A 24,872-nucleotide genomic window follows, 5' to 3' on the forward strand; every position below is an offset into this window, starting at 1 on the left:
GCCAATGCAGGGGACCCAGGTTTGATCCCTGAACCAGGCAAGTCCCACATGCTACAGAGTAACTAAGCCCGCATGCCTAGAGCCTGTGCTCTGAAACGAGAGAAGCCACCACAATGAGAGGCCTGCTCACTGCGACTAGAAAGTAGCCCCCGACTCACCGCAACCAGGGAAAGCCCATGTGCAGCAACGAAGACCCAGCACTACCAAAAGCAAATAAACAAACCTTAAAAAAAAAAAAAAAAAAAAAACAACCCACCTTGGATGCAAGTGACCACCTGCTCTAGCTCAAGCTAGAAGCAAGTGTGAGGAGGAGGTCAAAGTGTTGACAAGCTGGATGGAGAGCATTTTGCATCACTTGTGGGCACAGCCCAGGGTGAGGCAGGGCCTGCCTGAGGGGACTCGAAGCCCCCTGGGCCTGAACTCTTCCTCTGCCTCTGTCACCACAGCTGACCAAGTGCCCACTGCGGCCTGGCACTGATTCCTTGGGAACGAGGCGACCCGGCAACATGGCGGCAGCGGGACTCCTCTCTAGGAGTCTTGGTGCTTTGAATTATTAAGACACAGGAGGAAGACTGCGGCTCACCTGTTTCCCACGCCATCATAAACCCAGTGAGTGGAGCCGAGGCCCTCATAGGCCGACGCCCAGTAATAGAGACATGAGTTCAGATGTAAGCTGTAGAGCAGGTAGGCTGTGGTCCTGATAACCCTGCAGAAGAAGGAAGGCACGAACGCAGCAGTCGAAAAGGTGGCGATGATATCTCAGCCCAGGGGTGGGGACTGCAGGGAACAAGCTAGTCCTCACCCTCCCCAGCACCCTCAGAGATCCCCGTATCGGAGCCGCAAGGCCCTGCCCAGCTGCCTGGTGCAACAGACACTTGGCCCATGGGAACCGGTGGCTATACTACAGGGCCTACTGGCTGCTCTGCTGAGACTTTGCTGGCTAGGAATCGTGATGCTCCAACAGAAAGTTGTCAAGACTGGGTCCCAGAATTGGCACAGAGCTACATGTGCAGACAATTCTGGGGAAGTAGAGAAGCTGAGGAGGGAATGCGTGGGGCGGGGGCGGGGGGCAAAGAAAGGACATAATGCAGAGAAGCGCTGCCCCTGAGAGATATCAAGAGGAGCCCTGTCCCCCAGCGTGGCCTGGCTTGTCCTGTATTCCAAGCCTGGGCATCTGCAAGATGGCCCACTGTGTCCCTACAGCCCACCACCCATGTTTGAGTGTTTGGGGGTCAGTTTCCTGAGCTGAAACCAAATCGAGGCCCAGCTCCCTGGATATGCAGGGGAGCCACACACGTCAGCCTGCATGTGCCCTCCTCACAATTGGGGGAAACGGGACATTCCTGGATCTTTAAAAAACAAACATCCCTTCAAAAAAGGATGAGGAAGAGGCCTGGCTTCCGGCGGGTGGTAGTGGCTAGGGGGCCTGGGAGCCAGGGGATGCTAAAAGGGGAAGGGATGGGGTAGAGAATGTCTTGCTCTGTTCTCGCTGCAAATATCCTGGGACATGTGTGTGCACGTGTCGGGGGTCTCACCTGTAAACGTAGGCTTTGCTGAGGATGGATTCCAGGCGGTTGTTAAACTCAAAGAAGGCCATATACTGGGAGGAAGAGCAAGGCATCAGGGGTGGCCCACTGCCCTCCCCTCCCCACCCACTCCCCACAGCTTCCAGGACCGAGGGTTCTCTCTGCAGCCCCCCAGTGGGAGGGGGAGCCAGGATGGATCTGAACGTGCGGCTGGACTCCTATGTCACCCTAAGTTGTTGCTAGTATTAATAACCCTCACCTCATGGAATTGAGGAGGAAGCACTTGTAAAGCCTCCAGAGCAATATCTAACACAGCACAGCTAAGAAGCACTAACAATCGTAAGGAATTTCCCATCATTCCTTGCAGCCACCCTTTCCTGATGCCTCACCAGTGCTGCTTAGACCAGGCATCAAGATGTTGGTGCCAGTACAGAGCACCAGAGGAGCTGGAGGCCTTGGATGGGGAAGTCCACTCGTCTTACCTTCAAACAGCGGGGCAAGCGCAGGAGGGGATTCACACCGAATTTCAAGTAGAGTAAGTCCAAGGGCAAGAGGCAGAGCATGTCCATCTGAAATGCCAGCAGGACACCACAGTGTATAAAACAGCGTGTAACTCCCAGGGTTGTGGGATGGGGTGAGTGGTGGGGTTCTCCACCTTCAATGGAGAGGCGAGGTCAGGATGCCCATGGAGGGGCTAAAACTACGGCAGCAGGTATCCTACCAACAAGCTCCAGCCTGTGCTGGTCCTGTGGGGGAAGCCACATCACACTGGCCTCAAAACACCCAGGCCCCCAGAGACACAGCCTCCTGAGACCCCGGCACACACCTTAAAGCGCTGAGATTTCACGTAATTGTTGCGCATCTCCTTTTTGTCCGTCTGGAATAAAATGGAATAATGACTGTGAAATGGCCTGAGAGCTTCCCCCTGACCCCATCAGAGCAGTGATGCAAATTCCCACCCAACCTCGACCTTCCTATCCAAGTAACAGCCCCATGGGTGCAGAGCCATTGAATGGACCAGCCAAGCCTGGTGAAAGCCTACAGATGGGGAGATCGAGCTCCCCAAGATGGAGTGGGGGTGTGTCATCCAAGGTCACTCAGCTTGATTCCAGCTTCTTAGATGGAAAGCAGGGACACTGACCTTACTCTCTGAGTACATTAGCCTCACCTGGATCATTTGCAACCTTATTCACTGCTCTGATCAGACCAGGAAGGAGATTGCCCAGGGAATTCTTCCTGTGAATTATTTTAGCAGCTCAACTTCAACTTTGCACACAGAGGAGACCCAGCTCCTGCATGGAATTTTGAAAAATGACCTACATAGGGAGATGGGGAGTTTGCCACATCCCAGTCAGGATTTTGGTTTCCTCCCCAGAAAGTGCACCAGAACATGGACTCCCCAACTGGTCTGAGGAGTGTGCTTTTTGCAGGAACCGCCCCCCGCCCCAACTCAGGAAATGTCGATTGTCAGCAGTTACCTGTGCTGAGCACTCTGCATACATCACCTCCATGGAGCCTCACAGCAATGGTAAGAGGTGAGAACAATTACTATCCCCATTTTAAAGATGAGAAAACTGAGGCTCTGAGAGGTGACACAGTTAGTTCTCATACAGCCAAGATTTGAACCAGGTCTGCCTACTCTAAAGACCATTCTCTGGACTACTTCTTCAACTCTATCAGGTGGTCCAGGGACCATTTTACCCACACATGAAGATGTGTGTAATTCGAATGTATCAAAGATGTGTAAAACAAACAACCATGCTGTTGAATAGGCACGAGTGGATGTCCTGAGATTTCCCTGTTCATTTAGCTTCTTGTCCATCCCAGCATCAGGGGCTCTGGCGGCAGGGTCTGCCCCCAGCCACCCCCTGACCCAGCTGTGACTCACAATGATGTCCCCGCCTCTGACAAACTGCAGGCGCATCTGGAACACAGTGATGTCCAGGAGGTAGATGAGGTCACACAGGTAATCCATCAGCAGCCAGAGGTGGATGTTGTCTGGCGTCTGATAGGGGAAGGCCCAGCGCACGGGAATCAGCCAGCAGTTCCAGTTCCAGGCCAGCACCACGAAGAACAGCCACAAGATGTACATCAGGTCTGCAGGGGTCGGGGAGGGAAGGTGCTAGAACCTCAGCCGGAGAAGGGCCCCTCATCTCGCTGTGTGATTGGGATGGGGCTTTCTTATTTCCACTTATCAATCTGACTTTCTTACCAGCTCTTAATGTGGCCCTTCTTGAGGGAAAGTCAAAGTGTTAATCATTCAGTCGTGTCCAACTCTTTACGACCCCGTGGACTACTGTAGGCTACCAGGCTCCTCTGTCCATGGGATTCTCCAGACAAGAATACTGGAGTAGGTTGCCATTCCCTTCTCCAGGGGACCTTCCCAAACCAGGGATCGAACCTGGGTCTCCTGCATTGCAGGCGGTTTCTTTACAGACTGAGCCACCAGGGAAGCCTGGTCGGGGGGAGCATAAAAAACAATCTTTGATATAAAAATAAATCACAGCTAGGCCCTAACAAACGGAATACTTTCAGTAGGGGATGTGAGGTCATTATCAGTTCATAGACAGCTAACAGAAAACACTTTTGATCCACTCTGGTTGAATTTTTGCCAAAAATGTATTTCCTGCTTTCCTAAATACACAATAGTGAACAATGCATAGAAGATGGACAGATGGATACATGGACAGGTGTATGGAAGGATGGATACTGTAGGTCACGTGGGCATTTTATTATTTATTTATTTACTTTTATTTTTCGGCCACATCCAGCAGTTTGTGGGATCTTAGTTCCCTGAACAGGGATCGAACTAGTGCCCCCTGCAGTGAATGTGCAGGCTCCTAACCATAGGACTGAAAGGGAATTCCCCCCAACCTGGGCATTTTAAAGGACCCGTGGACACCAGGGTTGGAGTCCTGCCCCTCAGTGACTTCTTGTATGACCCTGGGAAAGTCCCTCTCTGGTCCCTGCTCTGTCCTCCTCAGAGAAGTCACAGAAGTCAGATTTAAAAAAGAAAAGAAAAGGCAGGGAAACCCTTTGTAAAGTGCTGTGCACATATGAAGGTTTGTTATTCCTGAAGAATATAAAGTGAGCTAAAGGGCAAGTGAGAGGCACTTCACTTGAGATGTTGGAAGAATTTTTCCCCTCCTCTGCTCAGAGCAGCAGATCTGGGAAAGCAGCCAGTAAGGGCAAAGTAGAAAAAAGACTTGGCCAAGAGTCAGGAGTCCTGAGTCTGCCACTGACTAGTTGCGTCTTTAGGCCAGTTAACTCCTCTGTGCCTTAGTTTCCTTGCCTGTTAAGACGGGTGCCCTAGTCCTCCTTCCTAGTCCAGGGACTCCAGTTTGTTTGGGCCCCTCTCTGTCCCCGCCCCGCCCCGCCCCCTTCCATGACGTGTGGCCACGCCCACTGCCGTCCCAGGACTCACTGGTCAGCGGGTCGATGCTCTGGGGAAACTGGTACTTCTTCCAGGGGCGGCGTTTGAACTTGCAGCAGAGCATCTCACAGTAGTGTTCCTCTTCCACCTGCCCCGCTTCAGCTGGCTTCACTTCTGGGGCCGGCTCTGGGGCTTTTTTGGCTGGGGCTGTGGGATGACACTGGTGACCCTCTGACCTAGCCCCGGGGCTCAGGCTGAGGATGCAAAGACAAGGCACCCGACTGCAGATGCTGGAGCTGGAGCTGAGGGGACCCTGACAGCTCTCCACAACCAGCCACAAGCTCTGCGTGTTCTCCTGCAGCAAACCCCACATATCCTCTTAAATGGCAGCCTGAGCACCTGCTCTGAAACGCTTACCTACTACCAATAGGGGACCACTGCTCAGGAGCTGCCTAAAATGAGGTGTTTCTGGGAAAGTTGGGTGTTCAGTTGCATGTCTGCTTGTGTGTCAATGCTTGTTTGGACACCCTGGTTCTCTCTGGAGGTGGGGGGACATTGGTACCCAGAACTCCCACCCCCAGGAATCAGGAAAACATTGCCCTATGTTTTTCAGCACAGGAATCTTCGTCTCTAAAACAAGACACTGAATGGGATCACAGCCTCCCTCTGCATCTGTGGAGATGTTTGTTGGTGAACTAGAGATTGGCTCTCAAAGGTTCAATATGGCTATGTTTCTAGCTTTAGGATTATGAAGTCAGGCTCTGCTAGGTTCATTGTCGGTACTTTGAGTTCGAAGACACAAGCCTCCTTTGGAAAAACCTAGAAAACCTCCCTGGCAAGAGAGCGTGGTTCTTATTTCCTCCTGGTACTCTGAAAGAATAAAACTTCCACATAAATATTGTAACCAAGGCCTTTGAAAACGAAGACTGTGTGGTTCCAGAGTGGGTTATGGATACCATCTGAGTGTTAGACCGTGACATACGCCCCAGGGTGGACCACCTACCTGCCTGCAAGCAGGAAAGGGGCAGAAGGTCAACCAGGGAACTTGCCCTCTGGGAGACAGAGCTAAGTACAACTGGATCATCAGCCAGAACTCTGACCTTCTTTCCACCCCTGGACACGTAGCTAAAACTGTATACAAAGGATCTCGAATTCCAGAGAGTGGAGATCTGCGCTTCTCTCAAGCACCCCCACCATTTTCTTGGGGTTACCCTCCCTATGAGTTGAAAGAGGGCTCCAGGGGCCCCACCACACCCTGGGTCCAGTGGACCATCACCAGCTCTGGACTCACAGGGCTTGGGGCTCTCCTCATCGGAGGTGACGTCAGGGTCGATGAGCTTCTCCTTTACCTTCTCCGTCCGCTCCTTGAAGAGCTTCACCAGCTCCTGGAGCCGGTCATTGATGATGGCACTGTTCTGGCTGGCTGTCGAGGTTGCACGGTCCTGGTCACTGTGGAAACAGCACCCAGAGCTGAGCGGACTGTGTGGGGAGGGACCCCTGCGCCCCCAGGCAAGGGCAGAATCTGTATCCCACCTGGCTGGAGGGGGTCAATCCTGCCCCAGTCTCCCTCTGGACATCAAAACATCAAACCCACCTTAATATCTCCTGGGAGGAAATTCAGCCTGGGAATTGCACCGGGATACCCAGCTTTTTAGGAAATGTACCATGCAGGCTCTGATTCAGATGGGCAATTCTGAAAAACTCTGGATTCCACTTGTAATTTAGGGGGCAACTCTTGGAACTCAGTTCAGGGCCGTTAGACTCAGTTTGGGGTTCACATGACATACAGGACTGATCAGAGAGGGGACAGCGGCTACTTTTTGAGGTTTAGGAAATAGCTGATTTTAAAAACAGTGCAGGAAATTCCCTGGCGGTCCTGAGGTTAGGACTCTGAGCTCTCATTGCCGAGGTCATGGGTTTGATCCCTGGTCAGGGAACTAAGATCCCACAAACCATGCAGCATGGGCAAAATAAATTAATTAATTAGTTTAATTCAATTAAAATTTTAAAAAACATTACAGATACATTACAAATCCTTTTAATTTATAGGAATTTAAAATGTATGAACTTGCATCAAGAGAGACAGACATAGACAGACAGAATGAATGAGAGTCTGCCTGACAGTCCCCTCAGCCTGGGTCCAGAGCTCTGGGTGAGTTGAGATGGGTGGCTGTGTGAATCAGCCTAGTTCCCTGTTCTTTGCTGAGTGGCCTGTGATCCTCTCGCTGAGCTGAGGATGATACTGGTGTTTACAGATCTATTGTTTTTTTCATACACTGAGGCACTGAAACTCAAGCCAGCTACTCTTCATGTGCTCAGCTGAGCTGGAGACAAGCAGTGTGGGGTCATAATGAGAGACGGTACCAGGAGTGGAGGAGACAGAAACTGCTCACCCACTTTGGGAAGCAGTCGCCACCCAGCCAGGGACCCTGTTGCCCACGTGTGGCCATGTCAGCTCTCTTCTGCGCACAAGCCTTGTGCAACTGCAGGCCTCCTTATGGAGAGCGGCCTGGCACTCTCCCTTTCTAGTCTGACCAGTGAGATCTTGAAAGCCGCAGAAAGATGGCAGAGCCACTGCTGGCTGGGTCCTTAAATGACTGCAGAGAGCAGAGTCTGCCACTGACCTGAAACACGCACCTGATGGCGTGACTGACATGAGCCATCTTGTTCCTTATGCGCTGAAACACTGAGGTCTATTTGCTATAGCATCCTAACCTACTGAGGGAATACCTAGGGCTCCATGCTGACCACCTTAAGAGCTTTTCTCCCAAGGGAATTTTTATTATTCTACAGGATTTCTGCCTTATCTTCTGATATGAACCCTAACCCCGCCCTGATCCTATTGCATAAGATGAGACTCCCACTGTACACTAAAAACAATCACTGGATGATACGTGAGGTTTGGGGTTTTTTCCTGCTTCTCTGGCTTTTCTGAACTTTCCGCAATACTGCTAAGCATAAACTCCGTAAAATTACAGGCAGAAAAAAAAAAGACTGGAAGGAAAGGCCGTGGTTTCCTGAGGTCACTCCAGGAGTATGGCTGGGGAGGAGGTGAGACGCCCAGGCCAGAGCCCAGGGCTGGGGGATTCGTTATCACTAGCCTACGTAGACCCTTCAGGAAAACACTTCCCACTGGCCCAGCCCTTGAGACAGGCAGATATCAGAGACACAGGCCCTGATGCCCTCAGAGTGGCCTTTAAACTTTGTTCCATGGACCAGCTGCATTGGAATCACCTGAGGAGCTTATAAACACTTGGCTTCCCCAGGTCCACTCTCTGTGGCTCGGGACACAGGAGGCCCAGAGCCCCGGCCCATTCTGCAGACCAGATTTTGCACAACTGCTGGGCCAGCCAGAAGCAGCCAGGGCAGGGGACCCAGCCCTCCCTTACTGCTTGGAAACCACTGGCACAGTCTACCTTCAGGCAGAGTGTTCTAAAAACATCCATGCTCTCCCCAGCTCACCTCCCTTTGCTTGCCCATCCCCACCCAGACTTCTGACTCCATGAGACCCCAGAGGCGGCCCCCACTTACTCAGTGCCCTGTGGGCTGGTGGGGTCCGACCAGGCAACCACGGGGGATGCAGCCGGTGACAGCATCTTGAGCTCTTCAGCCTCATCATCTTGGGAAGGCAGCCTCTTCCTGCAAGAACACAGACATGGAAAGGGACTTCAGGGAGGCAGGAGCCACAAGCGGGGAGCCAACTTGGGGCCCTGCAGATCACCCAGAGCAAATCCTGGGTGGGAGGTGGGGGCAGAGGATGGTGCTGCCCGAGGGTCCTCGCTTGCCTGCAGGGAAACAAAAAGGGAGAAGAGGGGACACAGCTGGCCTCTGGACCTTAGTCTCTGCATCCATTCAGCGGCCTCACGTAAAAGTAACAGCACTGACTCAGCATCAGGCAAACCCAAGTTTGCTCCCCAGCCCTGCTTCTTCCCAACGTGTGACCTTGGCAAGTTAACTTAAACTCTCTGAGCTGCCTCAGCTTTCCCCTCTGTAAAATGGGACTGTGTATGCTGTGCTTAGTTGCTCAGTCATGTCCGCCTCTTTGTGACCCCATGGACTACTGTAGCCCGCCAGGCACCTCTGTCCACGGGGATTCTCCAGCAAGAATATGAAAGTGGGTTGCCATGCCCTCCTCCAGGGGATCTTCCCGACCCAGGGATCAAACCCAGGTCTCCCTCATTGCAGATGTATTCTTTACCAGCTGAGCTACCAGGGAAGCCCAAAATGGGACTAAATCTAACCAGCTCAATGAGGTGCTTATCACTCAGTCAGGTCTCATTTTAAACATCCTTCTCCCCCCACCTCCCAGTCTGGCGGCACAGAGCTCCCCAGCCCACCCCCACCTCTTTCTCCACCACACCACCCTTCCAATAAGGTGTGGGGGCTCCCATTCCATCCTGTTAACTCTCCTAGAAGCTCAGATTCCCTCCCTTAACAGATGTGCCCCTGATTGGAAAAACTGACACCCACAGGCCATGGAGTCTGGTCTCCTACACGTGGTGTGACCTGGGACAAGCCCCATCCCATCCTGAAGCTCCCTATTCCCTATCTGAAGGATGAAGACTAAACTATCCTGCGTCCCCACCATTCAGTCCAAGTCCACCAGTGTTGATTTTGGAACCACTGGTGTCTTGGCTGATGGTGTCTAGATCTGAACACATGTGGTACTTCTACCATCCCCCACCACCGTGACTCAGGATTCCACCATTAGGGCTTCTAGAGGGATACAGTCAGAGGGATGTGCAGCATTTGCTTTATTCCAGAAGCTCTGGAACGACCCTACTATCTTCTGTCAACTCAACTAAAATGGCAAGACTCATGGGTTCGCCTCTTTTACACACTAATTAAAAGGAGGCCTGCAGGGCACTTCCCTGGTGGTCCAGTGGCTAAAACTCTGCACTCCCAATGCAGGGGGCCGGGCTTGACCCCTGGTCAGGGTGCTACATCCCACATGCCACAACTAAGACCTGGCATAGTCCAATAGCCATCAGGGAAAAGACCCTGATGCTGGGAAAGATTGAAGGTGGGAGGAAAAGGGGACAACAGCAGATGAGACGGTTGGATGGCATCACTGACTCAATGGACATGAGGTTGAGCAAGCTCCGGGGTTGGTGATGGACAGGGAAGCCTGGCCTGCTGCAGTCCATGGGGCTGCAAAGAGTTGGACACGACTGAGCAACTGAACTGACTGGTAGCCAAATAAATATATAAATACTGAAAAAAAGGATGCCTGCACACAAGAAGACTGGGGCAGAAATCTCACAACTAGGACTTAAACTCAGCCCTCCTGCCCTCATCCCAGTGCCTTCCGAGGATCTGGAGAGAGTCCAGAAAGTGGAAGTAAGTCAGAAGCTCTGTTCCCCCAGCACTGCCCAGTGCTTGGCCCTGTGCTAAGCACTTCACTTACAGGAGTTTGTTGAATTTTCACATGCCTAAGGTACAGGGAATGTTTCATCCCCATCTTATCACGGAGAGATGAAGGCCTAGGAAGATCAAATGACTTGCTTTAAGCCTCACATCTGGTAAGTGGTGACCTGGGATTCACTCCAAACCACAGCTCTGTGCTGTGAGAAGGGCCTTGCCCACATGCCCCCCTCTACCCCTCTGTTTGGGTGGCTTCTCTGCTCCCATCAATTGCCCTGTGTTCATTCCATCCCTGACCACAGACAGCCCCACTGGTCTCTCATGTCAGGCGTCAGAATTCCTTCTTGGGGGCAAGCTCAGGCTGAGGCTTCTCCAGTTTCTCACAGTCATGTTCTGCTTAGCAACTCCCTGGAGGAGTCTTGTGTGATTACTTGTTCACCATCTCCGTCGCACTAGAATATCAGCTCTATTAGGACAGGCTTTTCCCTGATGTGTCTACAGCACCTAGAGCAGAGGCTGGCACATAAAGATGTTCAAAAAATGTTTGCAAATGAATGATAACCAGAGGAGCCTCACAGACCTAGCTCATAAGCAAAAGGTAGGAGCTTGGATTCTAGCCGCATGTGACCCTAGTCCCCTCATCGCTGCTCCCCGGTATCCATCTTTAATCCAACCTGTACAGTTTCTCCACCCTAATAAAGGGAATAGAGGGAGGTAGACCAGATGTCCACAGTCATGGTAGTGCCTTGTCTTCTGCTATCTGTACTCTGTATATGATTCAATGAATTAGCCATAAGGACTGATGTGTCTGTGAGCTGTGTTCTGAGGCCAGGTGAGATTATGCCTCTCTTCTCCACATTAAAATCTGGGAACCTCTGTTGACAACATCCAGCCATTTCTATCCCAGCAGGCGCCTGACTTCAGCTGAGAAATTACTCAAGAGCTAATGGATGAGAGCAAGAATTAATCAAGAAAAAAGAACCATCTCTCAATCCAGCCAGCAAAGGGAAGGCACTGGTGGCTCTTCTTTAATAACCACTTTAATAACCACTCTTCTTTAATAACCACTCACAAAGCACAGTACTGCACCTCACAGCCTGCCTATAGCTCTATACAGGAACGCTCTCAGCTACCTGGCTCAGGTTGTCCAAAACCACCTCTAACCATGCAGCAACTAACTTATCTCAAGAAGCACAAGTGTGTGCAACCCTGAGCAGGAATTTCACTTTCGAGAAAGGAGCCCAAGGACGAAGGCAGAGGACCAAAGAGATATCCATAGCACCTTTGTGTTCAGTATTTAACAGGCAAGGACTGTACGTCTGTTCTGACATGTGGAGCTGGAAGATGTCAACACAGCATCATAGTGACAGTCTAACAGTATGGAAAGGGGCTCAATAAATACGATGTGGTCTCAGATGAGATGTGATCCAATCCTACCTTCAATTAAAACCACTCAGAAGCCTGGGCCCACAAATAAGGTATGGAAGAGAGGGCAGAAAAATAAAACCACAACCTAACCTAGCGTGGTGGGATGAGGGATGGTTATTGTATCTAGAGTTCTTTGGTATTTCCATTGTAATTGTTAACAATAATATTAGCCCTGTCACATCTATTACCCCCTTCAAACCATACACTCAAGGGTATTCTGGACAGGGCTTCCTCAGAGATCTCTTTCTGGAGCCTGAAACCAGGAATTAGGAGACCTGGAAAGGGGTGGGCCCATGGTCCCAATGCTGACGGCACCTCACTGAGTGACCTTGGGCCAGTTTCTTCCCCTCTCTGGCCCCAGTGTCCTCTTCTACCAAATGCACAGCTGGCACAGTGCTACGAAACACCCAAGAGAAGCATAGACGGTGACCTGAGGCTCCCTGTGGCTGATCCTGGGACCGCAAGGGTGTCGGATTTGGCAGGAGACAGGGGCAGCTGCACGGGAGAGGGTGGGTTCTCCTCCGCGATGAGGGGGCGACTGTCAGCATCAGCGTCTTCCACCTGCACTTCGGGGTGCTCTTCCGTGGCAGGTACTGGGGAGGGGAAGGAGGACACAGCGTCAGAGAGGAGCCAGGTCCCTGGAGCCTTGCTGTGTTCTACGGGGAAGCCAGAGTGTGTGTGTCTGGAGGGGCCTGTGGCAGCCTTGCCTCCACACAGGGCCCACAGGAGAGCTCCATGCAGGGGACACAACGATGCGGTGTCCAGGGCCCTCTGAGGGCCATGCCCCTGGCGGCCATTGACCCAGGAGCCACGGGAGCAGCCGTGACGTCACAGGAGCTCCCGGACACAGCCTGGAGCCCAGCCTGGTTTCCCTGGGCCTGGAGAAGCAGCAAGGCCCTGGGGTGGGGGTTGGGGTGGCAGCGCTGAGAAAGGGCTTGGGGAGCCTGCCTGGGGGGCGCTGAGTCCTAGGGTCTGGCCTGGTGCAGTCTGGCTCAGCTGCTTCCTCTCCCAGGGCCTCAGTTTCCCCATCCCAAGGTAGGAATGATGAGGCTTTCCCAGGCCCGTGGGGGCAGCAGACATGGGGGTACAAGACCTCTTTTTTTTAATTTTTTATTAAAGCATAGTTGATTTACAATGTTGTGCCAATCTCTGCTGTACACCAAAGTGACTCAGTTATACACATATATTCTTTCTTTTCACATTCTTTTCCATTATGGTTTATCACAGGATGTTGAATCTAGTTCCCTGTGCTATACTGCAGGACCTTCTTGTTTATCCACCCTATATATAATATTTTATATCCAATCCCGCACTGCCAGTCCTTCCCTCCCCTATCTCCCTCCCCAGTGGCAGCCAGAAATCTGTGTCTCTTTCTGTTTTGAGACAGGTTCATTTGCACCATCTTTTAGATTCCACATATACTGACTGCATATGATATTTGTCTTTCTCTTTCTGACTTACTTCATTTAGTATGATAATCTCTAATTGCATCCATGCTGCTGCAAATGGCATGATTTCATTCTTTTTGTGGCTGAGTAGTATTCCGTTTATACATGTACCACATCTTTATTCGTTCATCTGTCAATGGGCATTTAGTTGTTTTCATGTTTTGACTATTGTAAACAGTACTGCCATGAACATAGGGGTGATGTATCTTCTGAATTATAGCTTTGTCCAGGTATATGACCAGGAGTGGGATTTCTGGATCATCTGGTAATTCAATTTTTAGTTTTCTGAGGAACCTCCACACTGTTCTCCTCAGTGGCTGTACCAACCTACATTCCTACCAGCGGTGTAGGAGGGTTCCCTTTTCTCCATACCCTCTCCAACATTTGTTATTTGTAGACTTTTTCACGATGGTCATTCTGATCAATGTGAAGTGGTACCTTCTAGTTTGGATTTGCATTTCTCTAATAATCAATGCTGTTAGCATCTTTTCATGTGCTTACTGGTCATCTGTACATCTTCTTTGAAGAAATGCCTATTAAAGTCTTTTGCCCATTTTTCAACGGAGCTGTTCTGGTGGTGGTGGTGGTGGTGGTAGGAACTGTTTGTATATTTTGGAGACTAAGCCCTTGTCCATCAACTCATTTGCAAATATTTTCTCCCATTCCATAGGCTGTCTTTTCTTTCTTTCTCCCTTTTTCATGATTTCCTCTGCTGTGCAAAAGCTTGTAAAAGTTTGATTAGGTCCCATTTATTTATTTTTGTTTTTTATTTCTATTGCCTTGGGAGACTGAACTAAGAAAGCATTGGTACGATTTATGTCAGAGAATGTTTTGCCTATGCTCTCTTCTAGGAGTTTTACATGTCATGTCTTAGGTTTAAGTCTTCAAGCCATTTCATTTTTGTATATGGTGTGAGGGTATGTTCGAACTTCACTTATTTACATGCAGGTAACTTTCCCAGCACCACTTGCTAAAGAGACTGTCTTTTACCCATTTTATATTCTTGCCTCCTTTGTTGGAGATTAATTGGTCATAGGTGTATGGGTTTATTTCTAGGCTCTATTTTCACTGTTCCATAGATCTGCATGTCCATTTTTATACCCTTACAACCCTGTTTTGATTTTACTATAGCTTTGTAGTATTATCTGAAGTCTGGGAGAATTATGCCTCTTGCTCCATGGCCCCCATCCCTAGGCCGCCTCACAGGATTGCTTTGGCAATTCTGGGTCTTTAATAGTCCTTATAAAATTTTTTTGATTCCTTGTTCTAGTTCTGTGAAAAATGTCTTGGGTATTTTGATAGGTATCATACTAAATTTGCACATTGCTTTGGATAAAATTGCCATTTTAACAATATTAATCCTTGCAATCCTCTTGGAAGGGAATGGGATATCTTTCCATTTCTTTGAATCCTCTTTAATTTGCTTTACTGATATTTTACAGTTTTCAGCATATTAGTCTTTCACCTCTTTGGTCAGGTTTATTCCTAGGTGTTTTGTGTTTCTTTTAATTTATTTTTGGTTGCACTGGGCCTTCGTTGCTGGGTGCAGGATTTTCTCCAGCTGTGGCAAGCAGGAGCTACTCTCTAGTTGCAGTGCGTGGGCTTCTCATTGCAGTAGCTTCTCTTGTTTTAGAGCGTGGGCTTCAGGAGTTGCAACATGCAGGCTCGGTAGTGGCAGCGCACAGGCTTAGTTGCTCCAAGGCATGTAGAATCCTCCCAAACCAGGGATCAAACCCACGTCCCCTACTTTGGCAGGCAGATTCTTAACCACTTTACCACTGGGTAAGTCCTTTTTTTTTTTTTTTTGGTGCTATTTTTAAAGGGTTTCTTTCTTTTTTTTTTTTTTTACATTCCTTTTCTGATGTTTCATTGTTATTATAAAGTGTTGCAACTCATTTTTTAATATTAATCTTGAATCCCGCTACTTCGCTAAATTCATTTATTAGAAGGCAATGGCACCCCACTCCAGTACTCTTGTCTGGAAAATCCCATGGATGGAGGAGCCTGGTAGGCTGCAGTCCATGGGGTCGCTAGAGTCGGACACGACTGAGCAACTTCACTTTCACCTTTCACTTTCATGCATTGGAGAAGGAAATGGCAACCCACTCCAGTGTTCTTGCCTGGAGAATCCCAGGGACAGGGGAGCCTGGTGGGCTGCCGTCTATGGGGCCACACAGAGTTGGACACGACTGAAGCGATGTAGCAGCAGCAGCAGCAGCAGCAGCAGCAGTGTTTGCGTGGAGCCTTTAGGGTTTCCTACGTATAGTATCATGTCATCTGCATGTAGTGACAATTTTACCTCTTCAGGGCCTCACACTCTTGAAGGGCCTCGAATGGAGACATTTGGAAGCTTCCTACAATCAAGGGTGGCAGACTGTTTTTGTAATGCCTGTTACCCCTGTGACCTTTGGTACTTTCTTATTTTTGCATCTGCCAAGAGCCCCCAGAAATAATCCCCTCAGCTCCTCTCCTGACTTCTGAGAGGCCTTGCATCCTGAGAATCAGATCCTCCCTGGGGAGACTGGGTGTGTCCCTGTTTTGGGCTTCATTACCCTCCCCCGGGACTGTGGGGACAGGTGTGCCCCTAGGCAGAGCTCAGAGGATGCTGAGGGGCTGGAAGGGTGCCCCCACTCCCCACTACACCTGGGCCAAGCCACGCAGTAGTAGCCAGGTGCAGGTCTGGGTACCAGCAAGGCAGGTGCACACCCCCAAAACGTGGAGGGGTGCGTTTTGAAACATTTGGATATGTGAGCTGTTTTTAATGGCCACATGGGAAAAGCCAGCACATTATGAAAGTTGGTGGAGGGAACATAAGCAGACCTCAAGATTCTGGGGCATTTGTTGTACTAACCCTAAGCCCTCAGGAAAAGAGGATGAGCAGGACTTTTGCTAGACTCAACAGAGGTGCCCCAGGTTGTGCAAAGCAGGAGAGAGCCATGGGGTGGCAGGGACCTCCCCCTGCCTCCCACAGACCTCGGGAGAGGGGAGCTGGAGGTGGGCTGGGGGCATGGAGGCAGCCAGGACTAAGGCAGCTTCTCAGAAATGCTCAGGGCCCCGGGTGCTTCCAGAATGGCCCCCTGGCAGCAAAAAAACACGTAGCCTCAGCATCCATGAGGCTGTCCCAGGGAGCCTGGGAGGGACCACGTGGTCCCCTCACCCTCTACCTCACCCTGCATAAGACCCTACAAACTCAGTCACTCTCAAAGGTAGGGGGACCTCCTAAACCCAATGTTTCATTTCCTGCCAGTTTGACAGAGTAGGAACTCAAAACAGAAATCATATTTGTTTATATTATACTGATTTATAGAATAAGAATCTGTGACTAAGAACACAAAGAATAATATTGTATGCTTAAATTGGTTTAGAGAATAATAATATTTACTGTTAAGCACTTCCTATGTGCCTACTAGGCATTTGTTTCACTAAACTCTAAGTGCTTTATTTATATGTATATATAAACCCTTTCGTCATTCCCAGCCATTCTATGAGGTCATTGTTTATCATTGTCCCCATTTTGTGGAGAAGGAAATGAAGCACAGAGAGGTTAAGAAACCCGCAGCAGAGCCCAGATTTGGACCCAGGCATCCTGGCTCCAAAGCTAAAATTCTCAGCCCATCCTGAGGTTGGTGACCAGCCTACATACAGACTTCTGTGCCACGCAGAGCCACTGAAATGGAAATAATCTTGTCACTGCATGCTGTCATTGCCTCGGCCATACCATCTAAAATCATCGTGTGTCAATCACAGTTGGTTCAGACCACCGTCCCAATGGGTCACTGCGACTGTTTCTCAAAGCATGGGGCTCCCAGGAACCAGAGAAGGCACGTGATGATTTTAGATGGCACAGCCAAGACAAAGGATGACACAGAATGAGACCACTCCCCCCTTTCCCGTTCTCTCTGGATCCAGCCTGGGCAGAGAGGAAACCTCAGGTTAGTGCTGCTATGGCCTCAACGCCTCCCAGACATGTCCTAGTTCCCTTCCGCAGACTCAGCTGTGAGCCTTCAGCAGGCCCCCACCTCACCAGAAATTACCAACACGACCTAGTTCCCCATGTCTTTGTGGTTATTTCTATTTATGCCCTTCTATTTATGGCAGGCCAGGCTGGTTTTCCATTTGAATTATAATGTAAAGCTTCCTATTTAAATACACTGAATTGAATGAAAAAGTGAGTAAGCAAATAAGTGCAGAGTTGGTGCATGGTTGCATGCGTGTGTGCTAAGTCACTTCAGTCATGTCCGACTTTTTGTGATCCTATAAGCTGTAGCCCTCCAGGCTCCTCTGTCCATGGGATTCTCCAGGCAAGAATACTGGAGTGGGTTGCCACGCTCTCTTCCGGCAGAGTTGATACAGAATATACAAAAATCAAGAAGTGATGCAAGGGTGGAGGACATGCGGGACCCTTTGGAGTGAGATTTAGGGCTGGCCTGGAAGACTGAGCTTGGCGTGTCATCCCCAGTAGCTCATGTGGAGAACGTCACCGGTCATGACGTCTATCCAGGAGCTCTGAGAGACAGCCCTGAGCCACCCCGAGCCACCGCCACCCCCAACCCCAGGTGTTACGCTGTCCCTGCTAACCGAACAAGCCCTGGGGTCACTTGGCCAGGCGGGCTGATCTTACTCCACCTCACCCCCACTCTGCCCACCTCAAGACAGGAGGAGGGGAGAATAAGAGTGGATCTCTTCTCATGAAATGTTCAGCTTGACCTGCCTATGGATATCACAGACAACTTTGCCCAGGGTCATCCAGAAACAAACAGATGAATCAAAGGCAAAACGGGCAGGTCTGGTTTGAGTCAAGGCAGACTCAAAGTGACAGGGATTTGCCGCGAGGCACCAGTATGTCCCCCAGCTCTTTGTCAGCAGGCAGCAAATAGCAGGAGCCCGAAGGCCACTATGGGGACCCTGTCACAATTAAATGGGTCCAGACAGGCTCTCTCTCTGCACTGGCCCCTAAGGACACCTCTCCTCTGGGTCTGCCTGTCAACACCTGGGGGCCTCTCCTTTCCTGAAAGGGAATTTGCTGGGCAGACAGCCACAGTCCTCAGAAAGTCCAGCTCCCAGCAAACTCTCAAGGTCAGTAGATTCTGTCTGCAATGGACCTTCACCTCATCTCCTGGTCCATTTCCCTCTGATTATTCTTCCCCCTGACCCAGCTCCTTGATCCAAGCCTCTTCATTGGCCTGGAGATCTGAATGACTTCTCTAAACTAGGGTATGAGTGACTAACCCATATAAAAACTGATGATCTGCAAAATGCCACGTTTAACCCCCAAAAATGAATAGCTAATTGTGGAATTTTAGGCACAGAGAGAAGGGTACTATTATGCCTTAAATCACCACAAAGCAAGGCGAAGACACTGGTCAGCAGAGGAAAAAGGGGTGGTTTTCCAGGAGCCCAAATAGCAGTCCCACACCAAGACCACAGCACCCATGCAGAAAACAGCCCAAGCCATGCAGAAACACACAACACAGACACCAGCATGCTGGGTGGGCAGTTTCACGCTACCTAGACGACGGACTGAGCTCCTGGTCTCCTTGACGAAGCTGGAGTTGGATAAGTTTGTCCTCCGGGAGATGAGGACAGGGATGCGGGTGATGGGGGGGCGGTAGCTGGGCACATTGGGGAGGTGCTCCACCAGGTTGCGGGAGGCAAGCCTGGGGGTCACTTGGCCAGGTGACTGGTCCTGGACTAGGTGATTCAGCTCCATGTCCCGGCCTGGTTTAGCCATAATGCTGAGGCCAGGGGGTCTTAGGCAGAGGCAGGACCCTGGGGACTGCAATGAGGAGCAAAGAGTTGGGAGAGGCAGAGAATGTGGGGCTCTTCCCCACCGGTGTCAACACAGACCAGCCCAGTGCCCACGTGCACTCGCAGGAGTGCACTCAGAGTCTGAAGCACCACTCTTGTCCCTCGAGGGCAACACCAGTCGTGTGGCTGGTCCACCCACAGCTCTGAGAGACAGCTCTGAGCACCACCCAGTTCTGGCACTTTCTCTCCTTAACCAACCATCATAGCATTTCCTACTTTACAATCAAAGAACCTAGAACTCCTCAGGCTCTTAGGCTAACACTTAAACATTCTTAATCCGGTAGGATTTTCCATCCTAAAGAAACCCTGGAGCTCAATTAATTTGACTTCCAACCAGACACAATAACTTTTCCTAGGTTCCTGGTTCCCCAAATAGGCTGCATATTGGAATTGCCTAGGGAGGCCTGGAAATGCCTGATGCCCAGGCCCACCCCCAGAGATTCTGATTTAATGGTCTGAGGTGAGGACTGGCACCAGGATTTTTTTAAATCTCCCCCAAATGATTGCAATCGCAGTCATGAGAACCACGACTCAAGGCCACTGCCTCTCAAACACAAATGTGCAGAGAAACCTCCAGGGATCTTGTCACAGAGCAGTTTCTGCTTCAGCTGGGTGGTGTGGGGCCTGGATTCTGCATTCTGAAGCAGCTCCCAGGTGACACCAAAGCTGCTGGTTTGACAGCCACACTTTCAAGTGGCGGCAGACAGAGGGCCATGCCTCAGTGTTTCTCAAAGTGTGATTCTCAGGCCACCTGCTTCCAAATGACCTGGGGAAGGGCGTGGAACCAGCCCCATGGAACCCTAGTTTGCACCCCCTGATCCTGGTCTTGCTCATCTTTGTGGGGTGCAGACTTAGTAGGTTTCCAGTAGATTTGGGTTAAAGTTAACAGAGGATGTTTTTCAAAGACCAGGTGGGAAGCAGACTCAGGACACCTGGGTTAAGACAGCTGGGTCCATCCCATCTCCAACACTGGTTGCCTAGGAAACAGGCTCATGACCCCAATTATGGTCTCTTCCTTCAGGGCCAGGGATGCCTGGTCACCCCTACTCTGCCCAACAACCCAGTGAGGTAGGTACTGTTACTGCCCCCTCTTCTTGACTTGGAAGCCACAGTTAAGAGAGGTCACAGACTGGCTCCAGGTCACACAGAAAGGAAGGGGGGGAGCCAGGAGTGACATGAAGGTCTGTGTCCTTGCTGCCCACACAAAGCCTCCGTTTTCTCATCTATAAAATGGTCTGTGTGCCTCCCAGGGTGTCTGGAGCACTACTAGTGCCTTGAGGATTGTGGAGGTTTGCAAGGCCTGGGTTCAGTGTCCAGCTGGCCTCACTCCCCTAGACTCTGGCCTGTCGTCCCTAAAGTTCTCAGGATTAGGAGTCGGAGTGACAAATGACCAAACTTGTACCAAAGATCTCAGCAGTAAGGAAAAACTCAAAAGACACAGGGTCTAGGACATGCTTTTAGCAAGCTCTGGTCCCAATCTTCATTCAGGTATGATACATTTGAGCCAAATTCTCACTAGTCTGTAGCCTAGAGAGTTGTGGACCCAATGAAGAGGTTGGCAGGAGGGATTAGCTAGGAGTAGGGTTTCCCTAGGCCTCCTGGGGTCCTGGGGTTTCCCAGGTGGTGTAGTGGAAAGGAACCCGCCTGTCAATGCAGGAGATGCAAGAAATGTGGGTTCGATCCCTGGGTCGGGAAGATTCCCCAGTAGGAAATGGCAACCTGCTCCAGTATTCTTGGCTGGAGAATCCCATGGACAGAAGAGCCTGGTGAGCTACAGTCCATGGGATTGCAGAGTCACACAGGACTGAGTGAGTGAGCATACACACACCTGGAGTCCTGGTGGGGTAGGGATCGGGGGAAGGTGGGGGACAGGGTCTAAGGCAATTCCCTTGGGGCCCTTGAAATACATCATCAGACTCTGGTTATGTGGTCCTAAGATGCAGAAAATGGGTTTTGCCTGAGGATGGGATGAGTTGGGGAGGGGAAGGAATTGAGAGGCAGAGGGGGAGGGCTTGCCCCTGTGCCCCGGCTGCCCCCAGCCTCAAAGAAGCCTGGACATTCTTATGCAACCCCACCCCCACTGCACACCTACCTCCTGAGCTGTCGGCCAAGGCCTCTTCTTGCAGCTCCTGTGAAAGATAAAGCAGAAACCCAAGTGATAACCATCCAACCATACCTGCCCTGGTCCAGCCCAGCCAGTGTCGGGGGATCTGCCCTCAGGCATCTTCATGGGCCCAAGTCTACTCCTTACCCTGCCCACTGGTCACACCTTCAGCCCACCTTCTGGAGCATCCAGTGCACACAGGAGCCCCAGGCCCCAACACCTGGGCCCGTCACATACCATGAGGGGAAATTCTCTGGCAACTCTCTGTGTGTGGAGACAAAGCAACTAAAGCAGCCCCCATGGCACTCTCCGCCTGGCACCACATTTCACAGCCTACAGCCATGTACAAAACTCTGGAGAGAGGTTTTTAGCCCCATTTTACAGAGGTGACCACTGAGGCCCAAGGTAAGGTCTTACCTAGGGTCACATAGCCATATGAGGACTGGAGTCTAGGACCGCTGCTGCCCACTCATGGCCATGTCGCCAAGGCCCTTCTTGATGCCATCTGATCCCTGACACAAGCAGGGCCTTACAGCAACTACCATCCCACTCTTCTCTATTCAGTGGGCATCTCATCAGCTGAACCCTCACCCTCCGTAAACAAAGTGAACAAGGCCCCAGTCCCTTCCACTGACTTAGGCCCAGGAATCCAAGGTAGCCGGGGCACGAGGCCTGACGCTGCTCCATACCTGGTCTGAGGTGCTCTGGTCCTGGGCTCCGCCTACTCCGTCCTGCTCCTGGGCTCCACCCACTTCGCCCTGGGCCTGGGCTCCGCCCACTTCACTCTGGTCCTGGGCTCCGCCCACTTCACTCTGGTCCTGGGTTTCACTTTCTTCACTCGGGGCCTGGGCTCCGCCCACTTCGCCCTGGGCCTGGGCTCCGCCCACTTCACTCTGGTCCTGGGTTTCACTTTCTTCACTCTGGTCCTCCTCGCTCTGTGGCACCAGATAACTATCCAGCAGGACACTGTGACTGCGAGGGGGCAGGAGGCAAGGTCTGGGGTTAGGGATATTAAATGTTTTCCCAGCTGTGCTGAGTGCCAGGCTCTGTGAGGAGCTGGGGCACAAAGATGCCTAAGGATCGGTCCTCGGCCTTCTGAAGCTCCCGGCACCGGGCAGGCGGCAGATACCACGTCCTATTAACAATCTCACAGTCTGCGTCATGTGCTGGAGCAAGCAGCTGTGAAGGACAAAGCCACAATTCTGCTAGGAAGGAGGGCTTCCCAGAGGAGATTGGGTTGGAAACAGGTGGGGAATGGTGTCCAGGAAACAAGAACAGCATGTGCAAAGAAAATTCTGGAGCACGGTGTTGAGGAAACATCCTCTCCAGCAGGGAAGACTAATGGGCACTGTATGGTGTTCAAAACCTATGCCCAGCATTTCCCCTCTTGGAGTCTCCAAACAACCTTAAAGATGGAGGCAGAGAAGGAGGTATGAGAAAAGTGAGGCCCAGAGAGGTCAATTGGCCTGACCAAAACCACACAGCATATTGTCCCACATCACACAAGACAGACACACACCCTGATTTCTTTGCATGCCATGAGATCAGAGCCACACTGCAACTGCTGAAGGTTTCAGGGGCCCCTGGCCCAGGCAAAGGCATACATGAGTGACAGGGGCCAGGGTTAGACTATAGGGAGCAGAGGAGAATATGGCAAATCAGAGAACCCCTGCCCATCTGAATCAGCAACCCCATTCTGCCTGGAATGGGTGCCCCGCGGCCAGATCTGCTGATTTTCAAGAAAAGACTGAACTACATACACATTTGAATGTGGAATCTCCCCATCTTTAGAGGCTGATAATTAATCCAAACTAATATCTATATTAAAATCTGTATGATCTATATTGACATCTATATTAATATGTCAATATCTCAAAGAGCCTGTCTCCAGGCTAAATTGGGCCCTGAGATGCCTGTGTGCAATCTCTGGATTAAAATGATGGCTTGGGACCAAGGGCTAATGTGATTTTTGTGGTTAGAATTAGATCCGGCCTCCTAGCAGCCTCAACCCACACCATGGACCATTGTCACTGAGGGGCTCACGGAGGACGCTCTTTAGCGTCTGCTGCCCAGAAAACCTGGATCCCCCATCCTCTACCCAAAGGGGCAAGTCTCAGCCTCTGAGGTGGGTGAGGAGATGGGGCCCAGTTGATTTGGAGACAGCAGCCTGGGAGAAGGAATCAGCCAGCAATCATATTATCACAGCAGTTCCCAAGGGCTGAGTGCCAGGCACAGGGCCAAGCACTTGTCCCACCAAATCCTCACCCAAATGACCCTAAGAGCCCAGCTGCGATTGATCCCATTTGAGCTTAGTAATTGGAGGCTCAGAGAGGTCAGATGGCCTGGCCAAGGTCACATACCCTGTACCAGGTGAACCTGGATAAAAGATGGGTATATCTGACCCCAGTGCCAAGTCCTTAATACTCCACTGCCAGCCTCTGAGTGTCTGCACAGCCCCAGGTGATGTGGATGAGTGACGTGAGTGTCTGGAGGATTTAAGCACCCAACACATTTTCTTTCTCTTCATTGTATACATATTTCCATTGTGAGGGGCCTTGAGTTGTCAGATTCTATCCTGCCCAGGAAGAAACAGATTTTCTTAAAGAAAAAGGCATATTATGACTTTCACAGGGCTTGGCACTTCAGCCTACATGGGCCCCTTCCTCCATAAATATATTTTTAAAATTCTATTTTGTGACTGCATTTATATGAAGATTAACATGTTAATATTATATTTAAAATATTCTCTTCCATCTTAAAATTCATTTGTTGGGTCTGCTTTTCAATGGCACCCCACTCTCACTTTTCACTTTCATGCATTGGAGAGGGAAATGGCAACTCACTCCAGTGTTCTTGCCTGGAGAATCCCAGGGACGGGGGAGCCTGGTGGGCTGCCGTCTATGGGGTCGCACAGAGTCGGACACGACTGAAGTGACTTAGCAGTTGCATGCTAAGTCGCTTCAGTTGTGTCTGCGCTTTCTGACCCTATGGACTGTAGCCCGCCAGGCTCCCCTGTCCTTGGGATTCTCCAGGCAAGAATATTGGAGTGGGTTGGTATGCCTTCCTCCAGGGGATCTTCCCACCTCAAGGATCAAAGCTGTATCTCTTATATCTCCTACACTGGCAGGCGGGTTCTTTACCACTAGCACCACTTGGGAAGCCCATGTTCTTGGAGGGCTTCTAAAAGTATTACAGAAACCATGCCCTCAAGCCTAACAAAGAAGAAGGCCCTGCCTGGAAGGGGTGGATGGGCTGGTGCTGCAAGAAGCTGACTTGACTCTCCTTCCCTGAAACAGATGCAGTGGCCTCCTCGGTTCTCAGAGCACGAAGGCCCAGGAAATGAACTTCCCACAGTCCCAGTCAGAGACTTGCTGGGGTCTTGCTCATTATAGAATCAGGCCTGGAAAGCAAGTCCCTGGGAAGCCTCCATTTGCTTATCAGTCAAATGGGTAGGTGGAGAAGGCAATGGCAACCCACTCCAGTACTCTTGCCTGGAAAATCCCATGGATGGAGGAGCCTGGTAGGCTGCAGTCCATGGGGTCGCTAAGAGTCGGACACAACTGAGCGACTTCTTTCACTTTTCACTTTCATGCATTGGAGAAGGAAATGGCAACCCACTCCAGTGTTCTTGCCTGGAGAATCCCAGGGATGGGGGAGCCTGGTGGGCTGCCGTCTATGGGGTCACACAGAGTCGAACATGACTGAAGCGACAGCAGCAGCAGCAGCAGCAGCAAATGGGTAGGACTTGTGCAGCCTCTACCATACAGCCTGGCCTTTTTTTTTTGTTTTTTGGCCACACTGCATGGCATGTGGGATCTTAG

At 50.8% G+C, this 24,872-nt stretch overlaps 1 protein-coding gene across 1 annotated transcript in view; it reads right to left on the reverse strand.

The window, feature by feature from the left end:
• Positions 1-21,793, reverse strand: part of LOC109572130 (cyclic nucleotide gated channel subunit beta 1) — a 47,983-nt gene extending 26,190 nt beyond the window's left edge. The window contains exons 1-12 of the mRNA XM_070770659.1: positions 21,741-21,793; positions 21,040-21,076; positions 18,648-18,915; positions 12,122-12,284; positions 8,431-8,538; positions 6,191-6,348; positions 4,951-5,106; positions 3,415-3,623; positions 2,353-2,403; positions 2,009-2,095; positions 1,536-1,600; positions 584-706 (exon numbers count right to left, since the gene is read on the reverse strand). Coding sequence (XP_070626760.1) covers positions 584-706; positions 1,536-1,600; positions 2,009-2,095; positions 2,353-2,403; positions 3,415-3,623; positions 4,951-5,106; positions 6,191-6,348; positions 8,431-8,538; positions 12,122-12,284; positions 18,648-18,870 — 1,343 coding nt within the window. The 5' untranslated portion in view covers positions 18,871-18,915; positions 21,040-21,076; positions 21,741-21,793. The remainder of the gene's footprint in view (positions 1-583; positions 707-1,535; positions 1,601-2,008; positions 2,096-2,352; positions 2,404-3,414; positions 3,624-4,950; positions 5,107-6,190; positions 6,349-8,430; positions 8,539-12,121; positions 12,285-18,647; positions 18,916-21,039; positions 21,077-21,740) is intronic.
• Positions 21,794-24,872: the final 3,079 nt, after the last annotated feature.

The sequence above is a fragment of the Bos indicus genome, chromosome 18, assembly GCF_029378745.1.
Source record: "Bos indicus isolate NIAB-ARS_2022 breed Sahiwal x Tharparkar chromosome 18, NIAB-ARS_B.indTharparkar_mat_pri_1.0, whole genome shotgun sequence".
NCBI lineage: Eukaryota > Metazoa > Chordata > Mammalia > Artiodactyla > Bovidae > Bos > Bos indicus.